The sequence below is a fragment of the Apis mellifera genome, linkage group LG14 (genome assembly GCF_003254395.2).
Source record: "Apis mellifera strain DH4 linkage group LG14, Amel_HAv3.1, whole genome shotgun sequence".
NCBI lineage: Eukaryota > Metazoa > Arthropoda > Insecta > Hymenoptera > Apidae > Apis > Apis mellifera.
The window spans coordinates 1,567,799-1,584,895 of record NC_037651.1 but is presented as its reverse complement, the minus strand read 5'-3'; the positions used below and the strand labels follow the sequence as shown (position 1 = coordinate 1,584,895).

Here is a 17,097-nt window from a genome sequence, read left to right as displayed (position 1 = left end):
TCACGTGACTATCCCTCTTAAATACTATATATGTATATATATATATATATATATATTCTTATATAAATTGCAAAGGAAGCGCCTCTTCACGGAGATACTTGGAATTAGTGATCGATAGAAAATAAAGAGTGTCAGAGGTGATTGTCGAGGATTCACATCGAAATAGATATAAAAAATGGATTTAAATGTTAAAAAATTAGTAAAAGATGCTGGTGCTGCACTTAGTAGGGTTGTGCAGGTAAGATATACTTGATATAATAATTGAACAGATTTTTGTTGATAAAAGAATATATTAGTTAAAGTACTTGTAACTGAACGCTGTCACTTCTGACATTTTATATCTTTTTCAGCGAGAAAAACATTTAAATAAAATAAGCATTACTTGACACTTACTATTTTATTTATATTCTATGAAATAATTAACTTTTATTTGCAAAACATTGTATATTTGTTTATTATTTTTTGTTTATATATTAAAATTAATTTTTAAAATATAAGGTTAGTAAATATATCATTTTAATGATTGTTTGTATTCTATATTTTTTATCTTTATTTCCTTACTTTTTATATTTATTATAGAATTTCTTAATTTTAAATAATTTCAGAGAATAGATATGCAATATATGTATATTAATTAATTAATCATTTAATGACTCAGAGTATATCAAATAAATGTAGATGACTAAGTAAAACTGTTATCTATTTTAAAATTAATGTCATTATAATTTAGTTAAACAAATATATTTTAAGAAAAATATAAAAATATAAAATTATAAAATTATATTATTATAAAAAATTAATATATGACAATGTAAAACATTATTTATAGTATATATAATATAAAATATAATATATATATATAAAAAATTATTATAATTTTCCAAATTAAAAATGTTTATTTTTAATATCTTATATAATATAACATTATATGATTTTTTATTATAATTTATTATAATAATTGAATAATAAATTATAATAATAAAACATCATATAATGTTTAAAAATTTTTTTTTTTTAGTTAACAGAAGAAACATTAGGAACATCTGAAAAAACTGAATTAGATGCACATTTAGAACATCTTGCAGATAGAGCAAATGCAACTAAAACATGGACTGAAAAAATTCTTAGGAATATGGAAGCAGTACTTACTCCAAATCCAGGTAATATAAAAAAATTATATGATAATTTTTATATATAATATAATATATTTATAATATAATAAATTTGTTACAGGCAATAGAATTGAAGATTTTTTTTATGAAAAAATTGATAAGAAGAAACCTAACAGATTGAGTAATCTGGAATATGTAGGCATGGATATGATAGAAGCAGGAAACAATTTTGGTCCAGGAAATGCTTATGGTTTGTATAAATATTAATTTTATTTTTTGATTATTTTGTAATTTCATTTTTCCTTTATTTTATAAATATTGTAAATATTATAAAAATTGTTATTTTAGGTAGTGCATTAAATAAAGTTGGACAATGTCAACAAAAGTTAGGACAAATTGAAAGAAGTTTTATTAAAGATGCTGCAATTTGTTATATACAACCTTTAAGAAAATTTTTAGAAAGTGAAATGAAAACTGTTACTAAAGAAATGTCAATATTGGAAAATAAGCGGTATATATTTTATTTTTTCTGCATATTTAAATGTTTAATATATATTAAATGTTTAGTATTAATTAATTAAATTATTATTTATTATTTTTAGACTAGATTTAGATGCATGTAAAAATCGAGTAAGAAAAGCAAGAAGTATGTTGGGTCAACAGAGTGTAAGTTTTATCATTTATTATTTTAATAAATTATATATGTTATATATGTTTACAATGTGCTTTGTCCTATATATTGCTGCATATCATAGGAGTCTGGGGTATCTCCTGAAGTATTACTTGATCAGGTATTAAAGGAGTTGATACCTTCAGTGATTCAAAATTTATAATAAAACCTAAATTTTCTTTATATATATTTAATATATATATAAATATATATTTAATATTATTATGATGAAACTTTTAAAATCTCTATATATATATTATATTATTTTATTATTTGCGTTATAATAAAATTCATAATCATATATATTTTTTATTTTAAAATTCATTTCATAAAATTCAAAAATTATTTTTATTTTATATTTATATTTAAGTTATATAAAAAATTGTTGATATTCAAAAACAAAAAATAAAACTATTTATTATATGTACTCAGGCAGAGAGGGAGTTGAGAGTAGCACAATCGGACTTCGATCGTCAAGCAGAGATTGTAAAGTTATTATTGGAAGGAGTTTCAAGTTCTCAGGCAGGACACTTGCGTTGCTTACATGAATTTGTTGAAGCACAAGCGCGATATTATGCTCAGTGTCATGCAACAATGCAAGATTTACAACGAGAACTTGCTGGGTAAGAAAGAAAATTTATTTTCAAAGTTCGTTTTTTTTTTTTCAAATATTATTTCATTATCCTACACATTACTGTACAACTATCCTTATACAGCTATCCTACTCTTTGGTGATCCGAGTGAGTAATGCTTAATAATTATTGAATGTTATGTCACATATGACATGTAAAAGTATTTAGAACAAGCTTATAGAACCATTACTCATTCGCAAAGATCATCATATATTAATTTGTATTGTCTAAAACTTTGCTTATTTTTATAAATGTGCTATATGTAATGTTTATTTTCCTTTTTTCTTTTTTTTAATAATAATTATGTTACCTTAATTGTAGATCCTAAAATAAAAACAGTTATGTATTTGTTGCTCTAGTTCTGTGCTTATTATACTTATTTATTCTTTCAATATATTCTTTCTATTTTCTATCTTTGCCTGCATGATTGGGATTCCAGGACACGTCAACCAAGTCCTTTGCTGCGACTCAACAGCGAAGATGTGATCGAGTTAACACCTTCAAATTCACAATCCCAAAATTCCTCTATACATCCACCACTTGCTGGTTCTACCTATGTTACTGCTACCTTTGATACTGATATCTCGAAAGTTTAGCTTTAAGACTAATTAATCGCGTTAATGAAAGGCAATAATTACTTCATTTATTTATGATCTGAAATCATAAATAAAAGCTTATAGGGCATTTCTTCCTATGTATACATAGATATACATATATTCGTTAACTTATACAATTTTAAAAATATGTTGAATGATTCTTAGTCTATTATACTATTGCATTATGAACTTGTAACTCTCAAAAATCAGTAAATAAATTATCTTTATGAAATGTTTATTTACTTTTACACAATAAAAGAAATAGACAATTATATTAGCTAATAAATAACAAAATTAGGAAAAAATTTTTATTAGATTTTTTTTTATTTATTTAATACTCTTACTTGTTTAATATATATTTAAATCATGTTCTATTATGTGTTGTCTGTATAGTTGATTAATGTTTGTTTGTAATGCATGATGCTAAATTTCTTTAATATTAGCAAATTATTTGTTAAAAAAGATTAGAATTCTTTTTCCAAATCTTTTAATATGTTTTTAACATTATTTTTAGATTATTATTTATTGTTTTCCTATTTGCCAAATCGCTTATGCTTCTGTATGTGTACTAATATAATTTTACAATAATTTTAATATTTATTTATATATCTAGTATATAGATTATATAAAGTATAGTAATAATTCAAAATAAGAATTTATATTTCTTTTTTTTTTTTTTTTTTTAAGTTCTTTGAAAAAATTAGAATATTTTATCAATTTTTTAATTTAAAAAAAGAACAATATAATTTAAATACAATTAAAAATTCCAAAAACAATTTTACATACTTGCACAAATAGTCGATTCATTTTAAAACGCATGTTCACCAAACTCATCCAAATTGTAATTTATCCTACCCAGCTTATCTGGGGGTCCTTATCATCCGACTACCTTATCAACATCCAATGTATCAGGGAATGATGATGAACAACTTGCAAGGGTATTATGCGATTTTTCTGCGAGCAATTCTGAAGAATTAAGCGTCGTACAAAATGAGGTAACAAAATTCGTGATTTAGTTAGAAAGAAGCATGTTTGCAGCATAGCTAAATAAATGCTATGAATTGTTAGTTGAAAGTGAGTTCATTTATTAATTCAATTAGAAGTAATTTTTTTCGTTTGAAAATTTTGATATAATTAAGTCAATTTTATAAAATTTTATTCAAATTTTATTTCAAATTCAAATATATAACAATGAAATCTCATTAATAATAAATATTAAAATTTTATGTATTAGAAATTTATTAGAATTTATAAATCTATTTATTAGAAATCTATAAATAATTGTGCACTTTATATCTTAAATTCAGTGCAATGCAAATGTATTTTTGATTTATTATAAATATAATAGAAAGATAATAGTGTTACTTACATAAGAATTTTTTATGATATATTCTCATATAGTTTAAATTTTTGTTTCTATAATGTAAAATAAAGATAGAGTGCTTAAAATGAATAATGTAAATAAATTTTTGTAACAAAAATAAGATGTTATAAAGCAAAAAACATATATATATTCGGATTGCATATAATACTCAATTAGTTTAAGTCTCCGTTTTAAAATAAACATTTTTATATACTTGACATTAAGTCTCTAAGAATTTTGCATGATATTTGTAATATTTAAGTATATGTTTTTAATAATAAATGTATAATTCGTTTTCCTATTTTTGTTAAATTTTGTTTTTGATGCTTAATATATATATTCTGATTTTATTTGTATATTTGTTTCTACATAAAAAAATTAATGTTATATATGTATATGCATATAAAAAAATACATATATGCATTTATTCAAATTTTGCATGTAATAAATAAATTATCATTCATTCTGTTATGTGTATTTTATTTGTTCATAACCTTAAATACCTTTAGTTTTTTTATAATTTTTATTTTTATTTAATTCAATTAAATTTTTTGATATTTTGAGATTTATCAAATTAAAATTTTATGAACTTGTTTTAATATTTTATGAAATTCAATTATCTTATAGGTAATTACAGTTATTGAAATACCTGGTGATGAGGACTATGTAATGGGGATAAGTGGATCCAAACGAGGAAAAATACCCGTAGCATATTTAGAATTGATTAATATTTATAAATGAAAAACTTGTCAATAATTATTCTTAATGAATATTCCTTATACTTATACTTTTTGCTTCTACTTTCTATTTAAATTAAACACTATAAACATTTTATTTTGTACAATAAGTTTTAGAAATAACTGCCAAAGTGTGATTAATCAAAATCACATTTTAGGTGTATTTATTTAATTTTTTACAATCTAAATATATAATGCAATATACTGTACAAAGAAAAGAACTGAAAATTATTAAAATTATTAAAATTGCATATTAAATAAATATTTTTAAATTATGAAAGCTATTTTGAAAATGTTTCTGCAATTATAATTCAGCTGTTATTTAAACAAAGAATATGTTTCATAAATATGAAAACTGTATTATATTGTCTATAATAAATATATTATTCAAAATAATTAAAATAAAACCATTAATGTTATTTTATTAATTTATTGATAATCAAAAAAAATATAAAATTACTTCTTTTTCGATACACCCACTGTACGTCCACGACGACCTGTAGTTTTTGTATGCTGACCACGTACACGTAAACCCCAATAATGACGCAAACCTCTATGAGCACGAATTTTCTTCATTCGTTCCAAATCTTCACGAAGTTTTGAATCCAAATAAGAACTAGTGAGCTATAAAATATAATATAATAATTGAATTATATAATTTTTTTAAAATAATAATTAATTTATAAATCTTGGAATTTATATGTTGCATAATTAATTAAGTTTGAACATACTATTTAACTTATTGTTAAATAGCAAACTATCATGCAGTTTCTCTAGCACGAGCTACCAATTAATCCATATACAAAGTACATATGGTTAGTCGTGAAATCGTGCTTACAAAATTATTTAATTTTTTTCATAAGTTTACAATTAATAAGTCATATCAATATTTTGTAAGAATTCTATAATTATACATACCTGTGAATATTTACCATCTACAATATCTTTTTGCCTATTCAAAAACCAATCGGGAATCTTGTATTGTCTAGGATTAGCCATGATTGTAACAATTTTTTCAACCTTATAACAAAAAATATCAGATAAATATATTATTTATTGTTAGTTATTATAGAAAATTTGATAAATTTTATTTTCTATTTTCTAAAAAATATATAAATTATTTAAATTAATTCTTACTTCTTCTTCTGAACATTCTCCAGCACGCTTATCTAAGTCAATGTCAGCTTTCTTTAAAACTATATTAGCATAACGACGACCAACACCTTTAATTGCTGTCATAGCAAACATAACTTTTCTATTACCGTCAATATTCGTGCCCATGACACGAAGAATATGTTGGAATTTTTCCGGAATGACGAGAGACTGAAATATAATGATATATCTATTAAGTTTACAAATTAACCTACATGTATCAATATTTATAGTATTAGTTAATTGTTCTCATATTTATTTTAAATTATTAAAAATTATATGAAGATACACAAAATATAGTATGAGAAACAATTAATTAAAGATAATTTTCATATATAACAATCATAAATTTAAATTATGCAATAAAGTGAGTGATATGATATTATATAATTTTCATTTAAAAGGTTATAAAATATCTTTATAATTGGTTACATAAATAATTATTTTATAATTTCTTATTTAAAAAAAATATATTTTATATAAGATTCTATTTAAAATTAAGGATTTAAAACTTTGACATAAAATACTCACCATCTTGCAAAACTGCTTGTTACTGAAAGAGACAAAATCAGAATTACACTTTTCTTCCTGTAGAGGGCATTTATGATATATAGTGAGCATTATAATAATTTAGTAAAATAAAAATATAATTGGAATAAAAATTTATATAATAAAATTGCATGTAATAATTATTATATAATAATTATTACATATGTTATTATTTCATAAAATAGAAAATAGATAATAAATAATTTTAATAAAAATTGTAAAATGATATTTCATTATAATCTTGTTTTTTTAATATAAAATAATATAACAATATTTTGAAATTTCCAATATAATATATTTAAAAATAGCGACATATTGAAAATAAAATAAATTATAAATATAAATTATAAAAATAAATTAATACATAATTCAAAAGAAGTATACAAGAAATAATTATTTTAGAATAGTATAATATCATGAAATTATTGATTTTATGCACAATTTTATAAAAAATTATTTAAAATCTAAATTCATAATTTTTATTATATGATAATTATATATAATATTAAAAAATTCTTTTTAATATATTATATATCTATATATATATTTATTTCGTATTATATGACGATAGATGGCGCACTATGTACTATATTTGAAAATATTGGATATGCATAGAGTATAAAATGAAATACAATATATATTATTCATACATGTATGTACTTTTTAACGTTGTTTTACAAATATTTAAAATTGTGTTTTTATTAAATATGAACTATTTTTTATGTGCAAATTAAATAAATTATAAAATATTACAATTTTAAAGTTGTAAAAATCTATAATAATTAATATAATTAGTAGTAATAATAATAATTTTAGTGATAATCCAAATAACAAACAGAATATCATGATTTCTAGTAACGAAACATTATTTCATCAGATAAAAAGGATCATTTCTCTTTTCAATAACATAAAGAAATTCAAAGATAATTCATTAATAAGAAAAAGTTAGAATTTTGAAAAAACTGTACGTATTCGTCATATATTTTTTATGAAATAAAAATAATAGATATATTAATTTTGAAACAAAATAGGTTAACTTTAAAAACTAAAATCTTAAAAAATTTAAAAAACAAATAAAAGAAAAAGTTTAAAATTTAGAACATAAAAATTTAAAATAAATAGATAAATATAAAATATGCATACAATATTCGGTATACGAATATTTATGTTTCGTTTATTCTAATTTAAGTTCGATAAAATTTCAATGGAATTTATCGTTACCAGAACTTAAATATCATTTAATATCGAAAAGGGAGTGTTTTAGAAAAATTTTCGAACGTAATACAATAAAATCTATCTCACGGGTATAGTTACGATAACTCAATAAAAAACAAAAGAGTAAAAAGTAATCGTGTATGTATGTATGAGAATTGCCGTTTTCTATAGGATACGATTTCCTGCTTGGTTTTCCAACGTTTTCCTTCTTTCATCCTTGAATCCAAGAGGGTGGAGCAAAAACGAGCGTCGAGAGGATAATAGGAAGAAGAAATTCCGAGGTATGATACCCCTCTGATTCGTTTTACGATGGTCGTTTCCTCGAATTAGGGCGGAATAAGAAAGAATTCGTGAATCCGCTGATCTCGACTAACCCTCTTTTATCTTGTTCGTTGGAACGTGGAATATAAATATAAATTTATATACATCAAATATGCAAAAGTTCATGTATACAAATGCACGATCATATATTGACTTAAAATTAAAAAAAAGAAGTTAATACAAAATTTTTTTATAGAGATATCAATGCATCTTCATTGATAAAATCATAAATTAAATTAAAATTATGCGATGTTTAATTTATTGTAAAATAAATTTGCTATTAATGCATTTTCTTTTCTTAATTCTTTTATTATCATATTATTTTTCAATTTATAATTTTGTACTATCTATAAATAATTTACAGAAAATATTATCTATAAAAAATATTTCAATATTTAGAAAGAAATAAGTTCAAATGAAATAAAAGTTATTTTTCTAAAATTTTAACTTTTAACTTTTGAAAAGTCAATTTTATAATTTTAAATATATATATATATATATATATATATGATGAGAATAAAAATAATATAAAACAATTTTTTCAAATAGATATCTTAGAATTTCTTTATATTTAATAAATGTATAAGTTAAAATAAAACATTCAAATAAAAATTTTTTTGATTTTAAATTTTTAAAAGATTCTAAATCAATTTATTTAAAAAAAAATAATAGAATTTTATTCATAGAGTAGCAGATGAGATTATTTACAGATCATTCTTGCTTTTTTCTTTTTATAGTGATATAATATATCATAATTATATAATCTCAGATATTAATAAAATGTTAATAGGTAGTGGGAAATAGATAAAGCATTGTAGAAAGAGATTTAAACTTAAGAAATTCTTGGGATTCTAGAAAATGAAAAAATTTTCAAAAATCATCGTTCGAAAGTGTTAACTTTTACCATACGTGAGATCGTGATGTTTGTGACGAATAAACAGTAAGCTGACTATTCTAACAGAATGAACATTCAACAATACCTATGGTCACTGGCACGTGCTGACATATGGGCTTTAGGGCTTTGTCGGTATCCAGTGGTCTCTTTGCGGGGGTGGTAAATGGGGTGTCATCGTGTTAAATGGCCCTGACACCCGCGAATCTATTCAAGGCGTGCCTTTAACCAAGATTCAAAACCAATTCTTGCGGCTAATTTCCACCGTTTATACGTTTAATTGCTCTTTCAAGCCACCTGGACTACCAGCAATGCACGATCTCGTTCAATAGAGTTTCAAATTGTCGCATTTATAGTTTCCTGAAATCTATTGATTTCTATTCCCTATTCGAAAGTAAGATGTTATTTGTCATACCATCATATATCTTTTATTGATCCGTGAATTGAATATTTTGTGAAATCTAATCTAAAATTTAAGGTATATTATAACATTCTGGAAAATTTAAGTTATATTAAATACATTTATGTTTTTAAAAATAAAAAATAGATATTAATTAGATATCTAACTTAATTCAGTTTAAAATTAAAATTTTTAATCAAAATTAGATTATTGATTCCAACTTTGTAAAAACTTAATTTTCTTCTTGTTATGTTTATAAAGAAAAATATAAAAATATATTCAAACATCACATTTTTGAACTTTAAACTTTAGAAAAAGGAAAATTAATTATTTTAATAGATATAAGATATTATCAATCGATGATAATAACTAAATATATTGATAACTAACTATTTTGAACAAATTCATGTGAAGAAGAAATATTTAGATACTTTTAACAATCTAATTCTATCATATATACTATTATATATTATTTTAAGTAATTATTCTGTTAATTATTTCAAAAATAGACAGCAAAATCAAAATTGTAATTAAAAAATTGAGATTGCTTTTGTGTTTGAAAAAAGAGAAATCTGTAAAATTGCAATGCGGTTTTATGACGTTGAATGAAAAAAGTCGTTTCTGTGATGAACAAAGATCTCGGAGTATACATCATCTTTTTGTACTTTACATCTTTGTTACCAAGGTCGTTCTTTTTTTTTTTGAAAATCGACTTTCGAAACAGCTACTGAACGCCCTATTACCTGATGTTACTCTTCCTGTAGGTAATAACACACTCTATTACCTAATGTTACTCTTTAGGTAACAGTCGTAAATGAAGTAACGTCTGTAACGTTAAGATAAATGTGCATAAATCAATCGATTTGATGGCGATTATTATTTGAAGAATTCAGAGAAAATTCAGATAAAATGATAAAATTTTTTAATTTAAAAAATTAATTATTTTAATAAATATTTTAACTTTTGTAAAAATCTTTTAAATATTACAACACATATATCGACTATTAAAATAATTATCCATTTTTTTGGATATAAATATAGATATGAATTTTATGTTTATTTTATATTCATTTGCTATGATTTTTAGATAAAGATATTTTCGTTTTTTTTTTAAATCAATTTTTCCTTCTTTTACATCATTTAATCTAAAATTTCGTTAGTTTTCATCAATTTTCTTTTTAATTAAGTTTATTTTTTGTAAAATTCTTATCTTGCTCGAAATATAAATAAATATACTATTAAAAGTTAAAAAACGAATTAATCAATTGCAAATTTCTTTATTATATTTTACCCTTGGTCTTCATTTAAGCATATTCGAAAAAAAGAAAAATTGATGCATGAACTATTACCTCTTTATCCAACATTCATTCATCCGAAATGATGAGAAATATTAATATAATTAAATTCGCAAACGACTATTATCAATAAATATAAATATAATTCGATCGATATTTTTATTCATACAATATTTATATTTCGAATATCCTATCCGATCGTATCCATTTTAAACAAGATATTTCTATTTTTCATGATTGATCAATTTTAAAAAAGAAAACGCAGCTGCGAATCGATAGTGTCGCAGCACGTACAGCAACTTTCTACTCCTCATGGAGGTATGATCGGCAATAATGCACGGTACGATCGTGTTCAAACGGTGACCGTGACGAAAGCTGGTTTCCCAGCACGATACCATTTCCAGCAGCCTCTTCTGCTTTGCAAGAGCCACCCGCAATCTTTGTCGGCAAACAGGATCTCGTAAATTATGGTAGGGATGTCTCAATGTTGGCAGGACCCTCGTTTAGTATTGTCTACGAGGTACCGACGCGTTAGACACGCAGCCTGAAGTTAGCTGAAATAGCTCTTTCAGACTGTGGAGACCGACGCAAGAACTATACTGCTATCAAATATTTATCAAAATTATATTCTTCGATCCCGTACGAATTCTTTTAGATTTTAAAAATAATTTCGTAAGAAGCATTTTCTTTAAAAAAAATTGCTCCAATTGGATTCGTCTTTCTTTCATCTATTAGTAGATTATTTTTTCTCTTTTTTCAAACTTATTTCAAATTTTTCTTATGCATCTATCGAAAAATTAATCAATATATTGATATATTTTATTATTAAGATCAAATTGAAATTAATGATGATGCTTTCTTTATATAATTTTTCATTAAAATATCAGAATTCTAAATTTATAATATAATAATAAAATTCTTATTTTTTATAAATTACTACAAATTTTATCACCTTCGATGTGATCAATCCAATTCGATAAGAAATATCCCATTTCAAATTCTCATAATTTTGTTTATTTCTCACAACGAAAGGAAAATTTTTAAACGCACCAAACGTCCAAAACGCTAACCCCGTCTTCTGCCCGATTTCTCCGCCTCGATTTCATCCCCTCCTTTATCGTTCTCCTCCGATAGATACGTTTCCACGCGCACACAGTGATAACGCTCATTGCCTGTATACTCTTGGACACAGAGGCACGTAAGGTTGTGGGCTATAGGGGCGCAGGTGGCGGCGCTCAAAGCCAATTATGCGAACGCGCCCCGACGTCGGCGTCGTTCTCGCAAATCCCTATCCTCGCGTTTAAACCCGCGGGACGTGAGCCAGCGAGAGAGTGGGAGAGAAGTTTAACTTGTCTACGCTATAACGGATTAACGGCCGCGATTTATTCGCAAGTAATTGCTTTCGCCCTTTAATTAACTCGCATTTATTTCACGTAATGGCGACCGCTTGCCAGACGTACACGGACTTTTCAACGGGAAAGAAGTCTTTTCACCGTGGAAACGCGTTTCTGAACTCCTCTATCGTTTACGAATTTAACAGAGAAGACGTATCTCTAATCTCCCTTTTTTTAAAAAAAAAGAAAAAGAAGGGGGAGATTTTGTCTTTCGAATGAAAGTATAAATACGATAAGTAAGATAATAATTGTAATATATTGGATGTGATTTAAATGTGATTGTCATTTTTAAAGATTTTATTTGTAATGTAGTGAAACTTTTTTTTAAGAAAAACTTTTTAAATAGAGATTTTCTTTGAATAGGAATTATAAAATAAATTTTTTTTATTACAGAAATAATTTTGTTGAATTATTCAGTATTATAATAATATTAAATAATATGTTTTATTTTATGTAAATATATTTGTAGTATCTATTTAACAGTTTAATAATTTATCTATTTTATGGAATCTTTTCTAATAAATGTTAGAGAGAAGAAATTAGTTTTTAAAAACTTTTCAATGATAAAGCTTCTTTTCGTAAAAATTTCTTTTCAAAAAGAAATATTCTTTTAAATAAATTAAAAAATCTTCTTAAAAAATATAGAACAGGAAAAAAATAAATAAAAATGATGATGAAATAATAATGAATTTCAACAATATTCTTTCACTAAAAATCTTTTTATTTAATGGACATTTCTCATTTAGTGAAATTTATTCTGATCCATTATCAATAACAATATCTTTTATAAAGAAATATATAAGAAATGTGCTTCCAAAGAAATTTGATTAAAATTTTTGCACATAAAATAGTTGTTTCTGTGAACTTATTTTATACTACTATTACACTACTTATTACTTTTTTTTAAAATTAATTGTCTGTTCAAAATCTTCTTGTTTCTAAACTTTTTAATGAAACGAAAGAAAATGAAACAATCTATTTGCCAAAAAAAAAAAACTAAAGAAATTCGCTGTTTATACTTGGTGCAAAATTTCAGTAAAAAAGAAGCTCGATTTAAAATAAAACTCTCAAAATTACCTGTTTTCTTATCTCATTTGTTGGAGTACATTTCATATATACCTAGAGTCCAGTGTTTCTTAAAAAGATGGAAAAAAATTTAATTATCAATATTTGTATATACAATATTTCAAAATAAAAACGATCTTATTGTAAATAATTATACAATTACATAGTAATAATTTATTTTGCTTTGAATGAACATCATTCGAACTCGGGAAACGTGTTTCATAAATAATTCTGTCTTGATTTCTGTCTAGTTCCTCGTGTGTCATGTCATAAAAATATATTGTAGAAATTATCAATGAATGAGAAGTGGAATTCGATTGTGAACATGGCATCGTTTGAATCCAAAAAAAAAGAAAAGAAACAGAGAGAGAGAGAAGAAAAAAAGATCAAATCTTGGACAAACTAGGAGACTCACGGTCGCCATTTCCAGAACGATAAAGCTTCTTGAGGGTTGACTCTTATCTTTCCTATTATCGATAGTTGGCGAAGAACCAATATGGCCACAACACAGTCGCCATGGTTACTTCAGATATAGTTGGTTTAGGAACGGGGATCCCATCATCCGTGTTATTATCATGCTTTGCTATAAATAAGAACAAGCTACTCTCTCATCTCGCTCCAAAGATCTTCCAATCTGTTTTATCTTCGACGATTTCTTGCGAGAGAAATTATACCTCAATGTGATTATCGGAGAATGAATTGTGTACTATCGTTCGAACAGATTTGTGTAAAAAAAAAAAAAAGAACAACAAAACTAAATATATGGAGCGTGATTTAATATTAAAATCGTCAAAAATAATTTTATCACATGATTCATTCAAAGTCATTTCGTTTTTGTCTGATAAAAATTCTTTTCGAATTTTCATTTTTGCATTCGAATATATATTATTTATTTTTTTTTTTTATATTAGATATCTATTGTAATTAATATTTTCTTATAAAGATGTAATATGCTTCTCTGAATTTTTAAATTTTGTCGAGAATGATTATTCAAATTTTCTATAAAATTATAATTATTTCTAAAAAAAAATTGATAAATTTTTGAAATTTTCTCGTAGTCAATAAACGTAATATTAATATTATATATCTCTTATTACTGATATGAAAAAAATTGTACTAATTTTACAATATCTTATTAAAATTTCGAAATATTCGAGAAATTCCATCATTTATATTATTTTCACATTAATTTTGTTTCGCATATTCAAAATTTCAGATGATAATCAAACTATATACAAGTTCAATTTCCTCGTCAAAAATTTTCCAACGATTATAATCAGGCAATAGATAATCAGATAATTAGAAATCGCGAATAAATCCTGGCGGGGCGAAGGAAATAAAGTTCTAGCGGTGTTCACGCGTCTGACAGGCGATTCGGCCATCGCTATAGTGAATCGATTGCGGGAATCTTTTCAGGGGGTGCTCTTTCAGAAAATGAAAAGGCCGGAGGGCGATGATATCACTGACGAGAGCCGCCGTATTGGCTGCCACCCAATCCAATTGGGTTGGCATACTCCCTCTGAACGAGTGATAACAGTGCGTGCCGCCATCTTGGCTATTATGTGCTCACGAACGGACTTTCGTTTCACCCTCTAACAGGGGTTCATGAGAAAGATAAGGAAGCTGCAGTAATAACACTGACTTTGTACCCAGTTTTCTTTTTTTGCACACGTTCAAAATTTTCGAAATTGAAAATTTCGAATATTCGTTGGTAATATCTTTGATAAATTCATTTAAAAAGGTAACATTTGACATTAAGTTAGTTTTTAATTAATGATTCCTCTTCTGTTGATGATTGTGATAATTCTAACTTATGTTTTTCATAACATTTTTTCGAGATATGATTTTAAAAATGCATTTTTAATAAATGATATTTCATTTCATATTTAGGGATGAATTGTTAATATACTCATACTTGATTGAGAACACTAGCTAATGTTAGCAAATATCTTAATCTTAATTAAGAGAATGTTAATATATTTAAATACCTTTGAAGAATTCTAAAGATTGAAACAAATACAAAAATATTAATTAAGACTTATTTCTTCAAATCATAAATTAAAATTCGTTTATATTGAACAAAGAGAGATGGAAAGAGAATGACTCTTGCCACACATCTTACTAACATTAATAAGTTTTGGTTAAGAAATTTGATGTACATCTCATCTCTATAATTCTTAAAATTTTCCTTTCTACAAAGAATAGAATAGAAAACTGTTCAATTTGATCTTTGATTAACAGATTAAGTTTGATTATTAATAAATTCTTTCTTCAATATTTTGTAATGCATAAATTTTAAAAAGAGGTTTCCTCCAATTTTGAAACAGTTTAAAGATTCGAGCAATTCTGTGTCACGATGAAATGTGGAAGGTCCGGATAAACGAAGACACATAGCAATTGCAGCTCGATAAAGTCGATCCTGTTAGGATCGTGAATCACGAGGAGCAGGGTAGATGGTAGATTTATCATTGTCCACGTTCTCGTTTCTTTGCTGGACCAAAGACATGATATCTACCGATTGTCCCGTCTCGTTTCGTTCTTTACAACGAAAAATAATCTCAATTTAAACAGCTACGATTACAATACACAATGCTAAAATGTAAAAAGAAGCATAGCTTTTAATTCTTTTCAATTTATCTTCTTTTTCTTTCCTTTTCATACATGATATTTCTAATTATAGAAATTGTATACTGAATTTATTAAATTTAATTTGTAAAATACGAAATTATCAGATTAATTAAAATTAATTAGCAATTTATTTATCTTGATTAATTTTTAATATTTTCCATGTACAATAAAATTTCATTTGTCGAAAATTTTCCATTACTATATTAAACGTGATTTTAATTACATATATTTGAATATTTAATATGATTAAAAAAAAATAAGAAGAAATAATACTCATCCTATTTTCATTTTGCTTTTAATGTAAACTTTTACTCTACTATATATATATTTACTGAATAAATAAATAAAACAATAAAACTTTATTTATATAAAGGCATTTGACTTCATTCATGAGAAATTTACAAGGATAATATAAACTAATATATAGATATTATATTATATAGATTAATACATTATTACATTCTAAAGTATATATTATTATGTAGTATATAAATTATGTAGTATATAAATATTTATGAGAGAATTAAATCAACTTTAGATATCAAAACAAATATATAATAATTGATAAATAAAAGTGTCAATTGATTTATTAAATGAAATCAGACGTGAATAAGCAGAGAGAAAGAGAGAGAAAGAGAGAGAGCTATGGAAGTGTAACGAAGACAGAATGACTTACTCTGGTTTCCTCTAACGCAAGCTTCATTCGCTTATAATTCAAAGAATAAATTTTAATTTTCGACATTTTTCTATATTCATTTTCTGTATTCTTCATTTTCTATTTACTTGGATCCTTCAAAGACATTCCATGAATATATCAATCCATTATAACTAGGACATTCATGTAACAATCTGTCAATTATTACTACTTGTAGTTTTTCATTCAATAACTGGATGTTAAAATAAATGGATACAGATTTAATTATGTAGATAGATATTATTACTTATTTTTCGAATCATTTGCTTAATCATTTATTTTTATTCGTAGCAGATGTTCATGTAATTAGATTGGCGTTTAACAATTCAAACAATAGTTCACTCAATCAATTTGAATCCTGATTAAAATTTCAATAAATGAA

At 24.3% G+C, this 17,097-nt stretch overlaps 2 protein-coding genes across 8 annotated transcripts; one reads left to right on the top strand and one right to left on the bottom strand.

The window, feature by feature from the left end:
* The first annotated feature begins 83 nt into the window (after positions 1-83).
* LOC551100 (endophilin-B1) lies at positions 84-5,214 on the top strand. Of its 7 annotated transcripts, none has more exons than XM_006557542.3 (9): positions 84-238; positions 1,019-1,160; positions 1,234-1,362; positions 1,461-1,623; positions 1,715-1,778; positions 1,868-1,903; positions 2,215-2,405; positions 3,870-4,005; positions 5,001-5,214. In XM_006557542.3, the coding sequence occupies exons 1-9, from the start codon at positions 176-178 to the stop codon at positions 5,112-5,114; spliced, it is 1,038 nt and encodes a 345-aa protein (XP_006557605.1). In that variant the 5' UTR covers positions 84-175; the 3' UTR covers positions 5,115-5,214. The 7 variants fall into 7 exon arrangements, with proteins under 7 accessions (XP_006557605.1, XP_016771796.1, XP_006557606.1 ...); XM_016916307.2 differs by lacking the exon at positions 5,001-5,214 and adding an exon at positions 2,499-2,522 and having other exon boundaries at positions 3,870-4,008; XM_006557543.3 differs by lacking the exon at positions 1,868-1,903.
* Positions 5,215-5,520: 306 nt separating this feature from the next.
* LOC552726 (40S ribosomal protein S18) lies at positions 5,521-6,933 on the bottom strand. The gene is made up of 4 exons (XM_625101.6): positions 6,794-6,933; positions 6,248-6,433; positions 6,029-6,130; positions 5,521-5,734 (listed from the first exon to the last, which is right to left on the bottom strand). The coding sequence occupies exons 1-4, from the start codon at positions 6,881-6,883 to the stop codon at positions 5,567-5,569; spliced, it is 546 nt and encodes a 181-aa protein (XP_625104.2). The 5' UTR covers positions 6,884-6,933; the 3' UTR covers positions 5,521-5,566.
* Between the last annotated feature and the right edge of the window lie 10,164 nt (positions 6,934-17,097).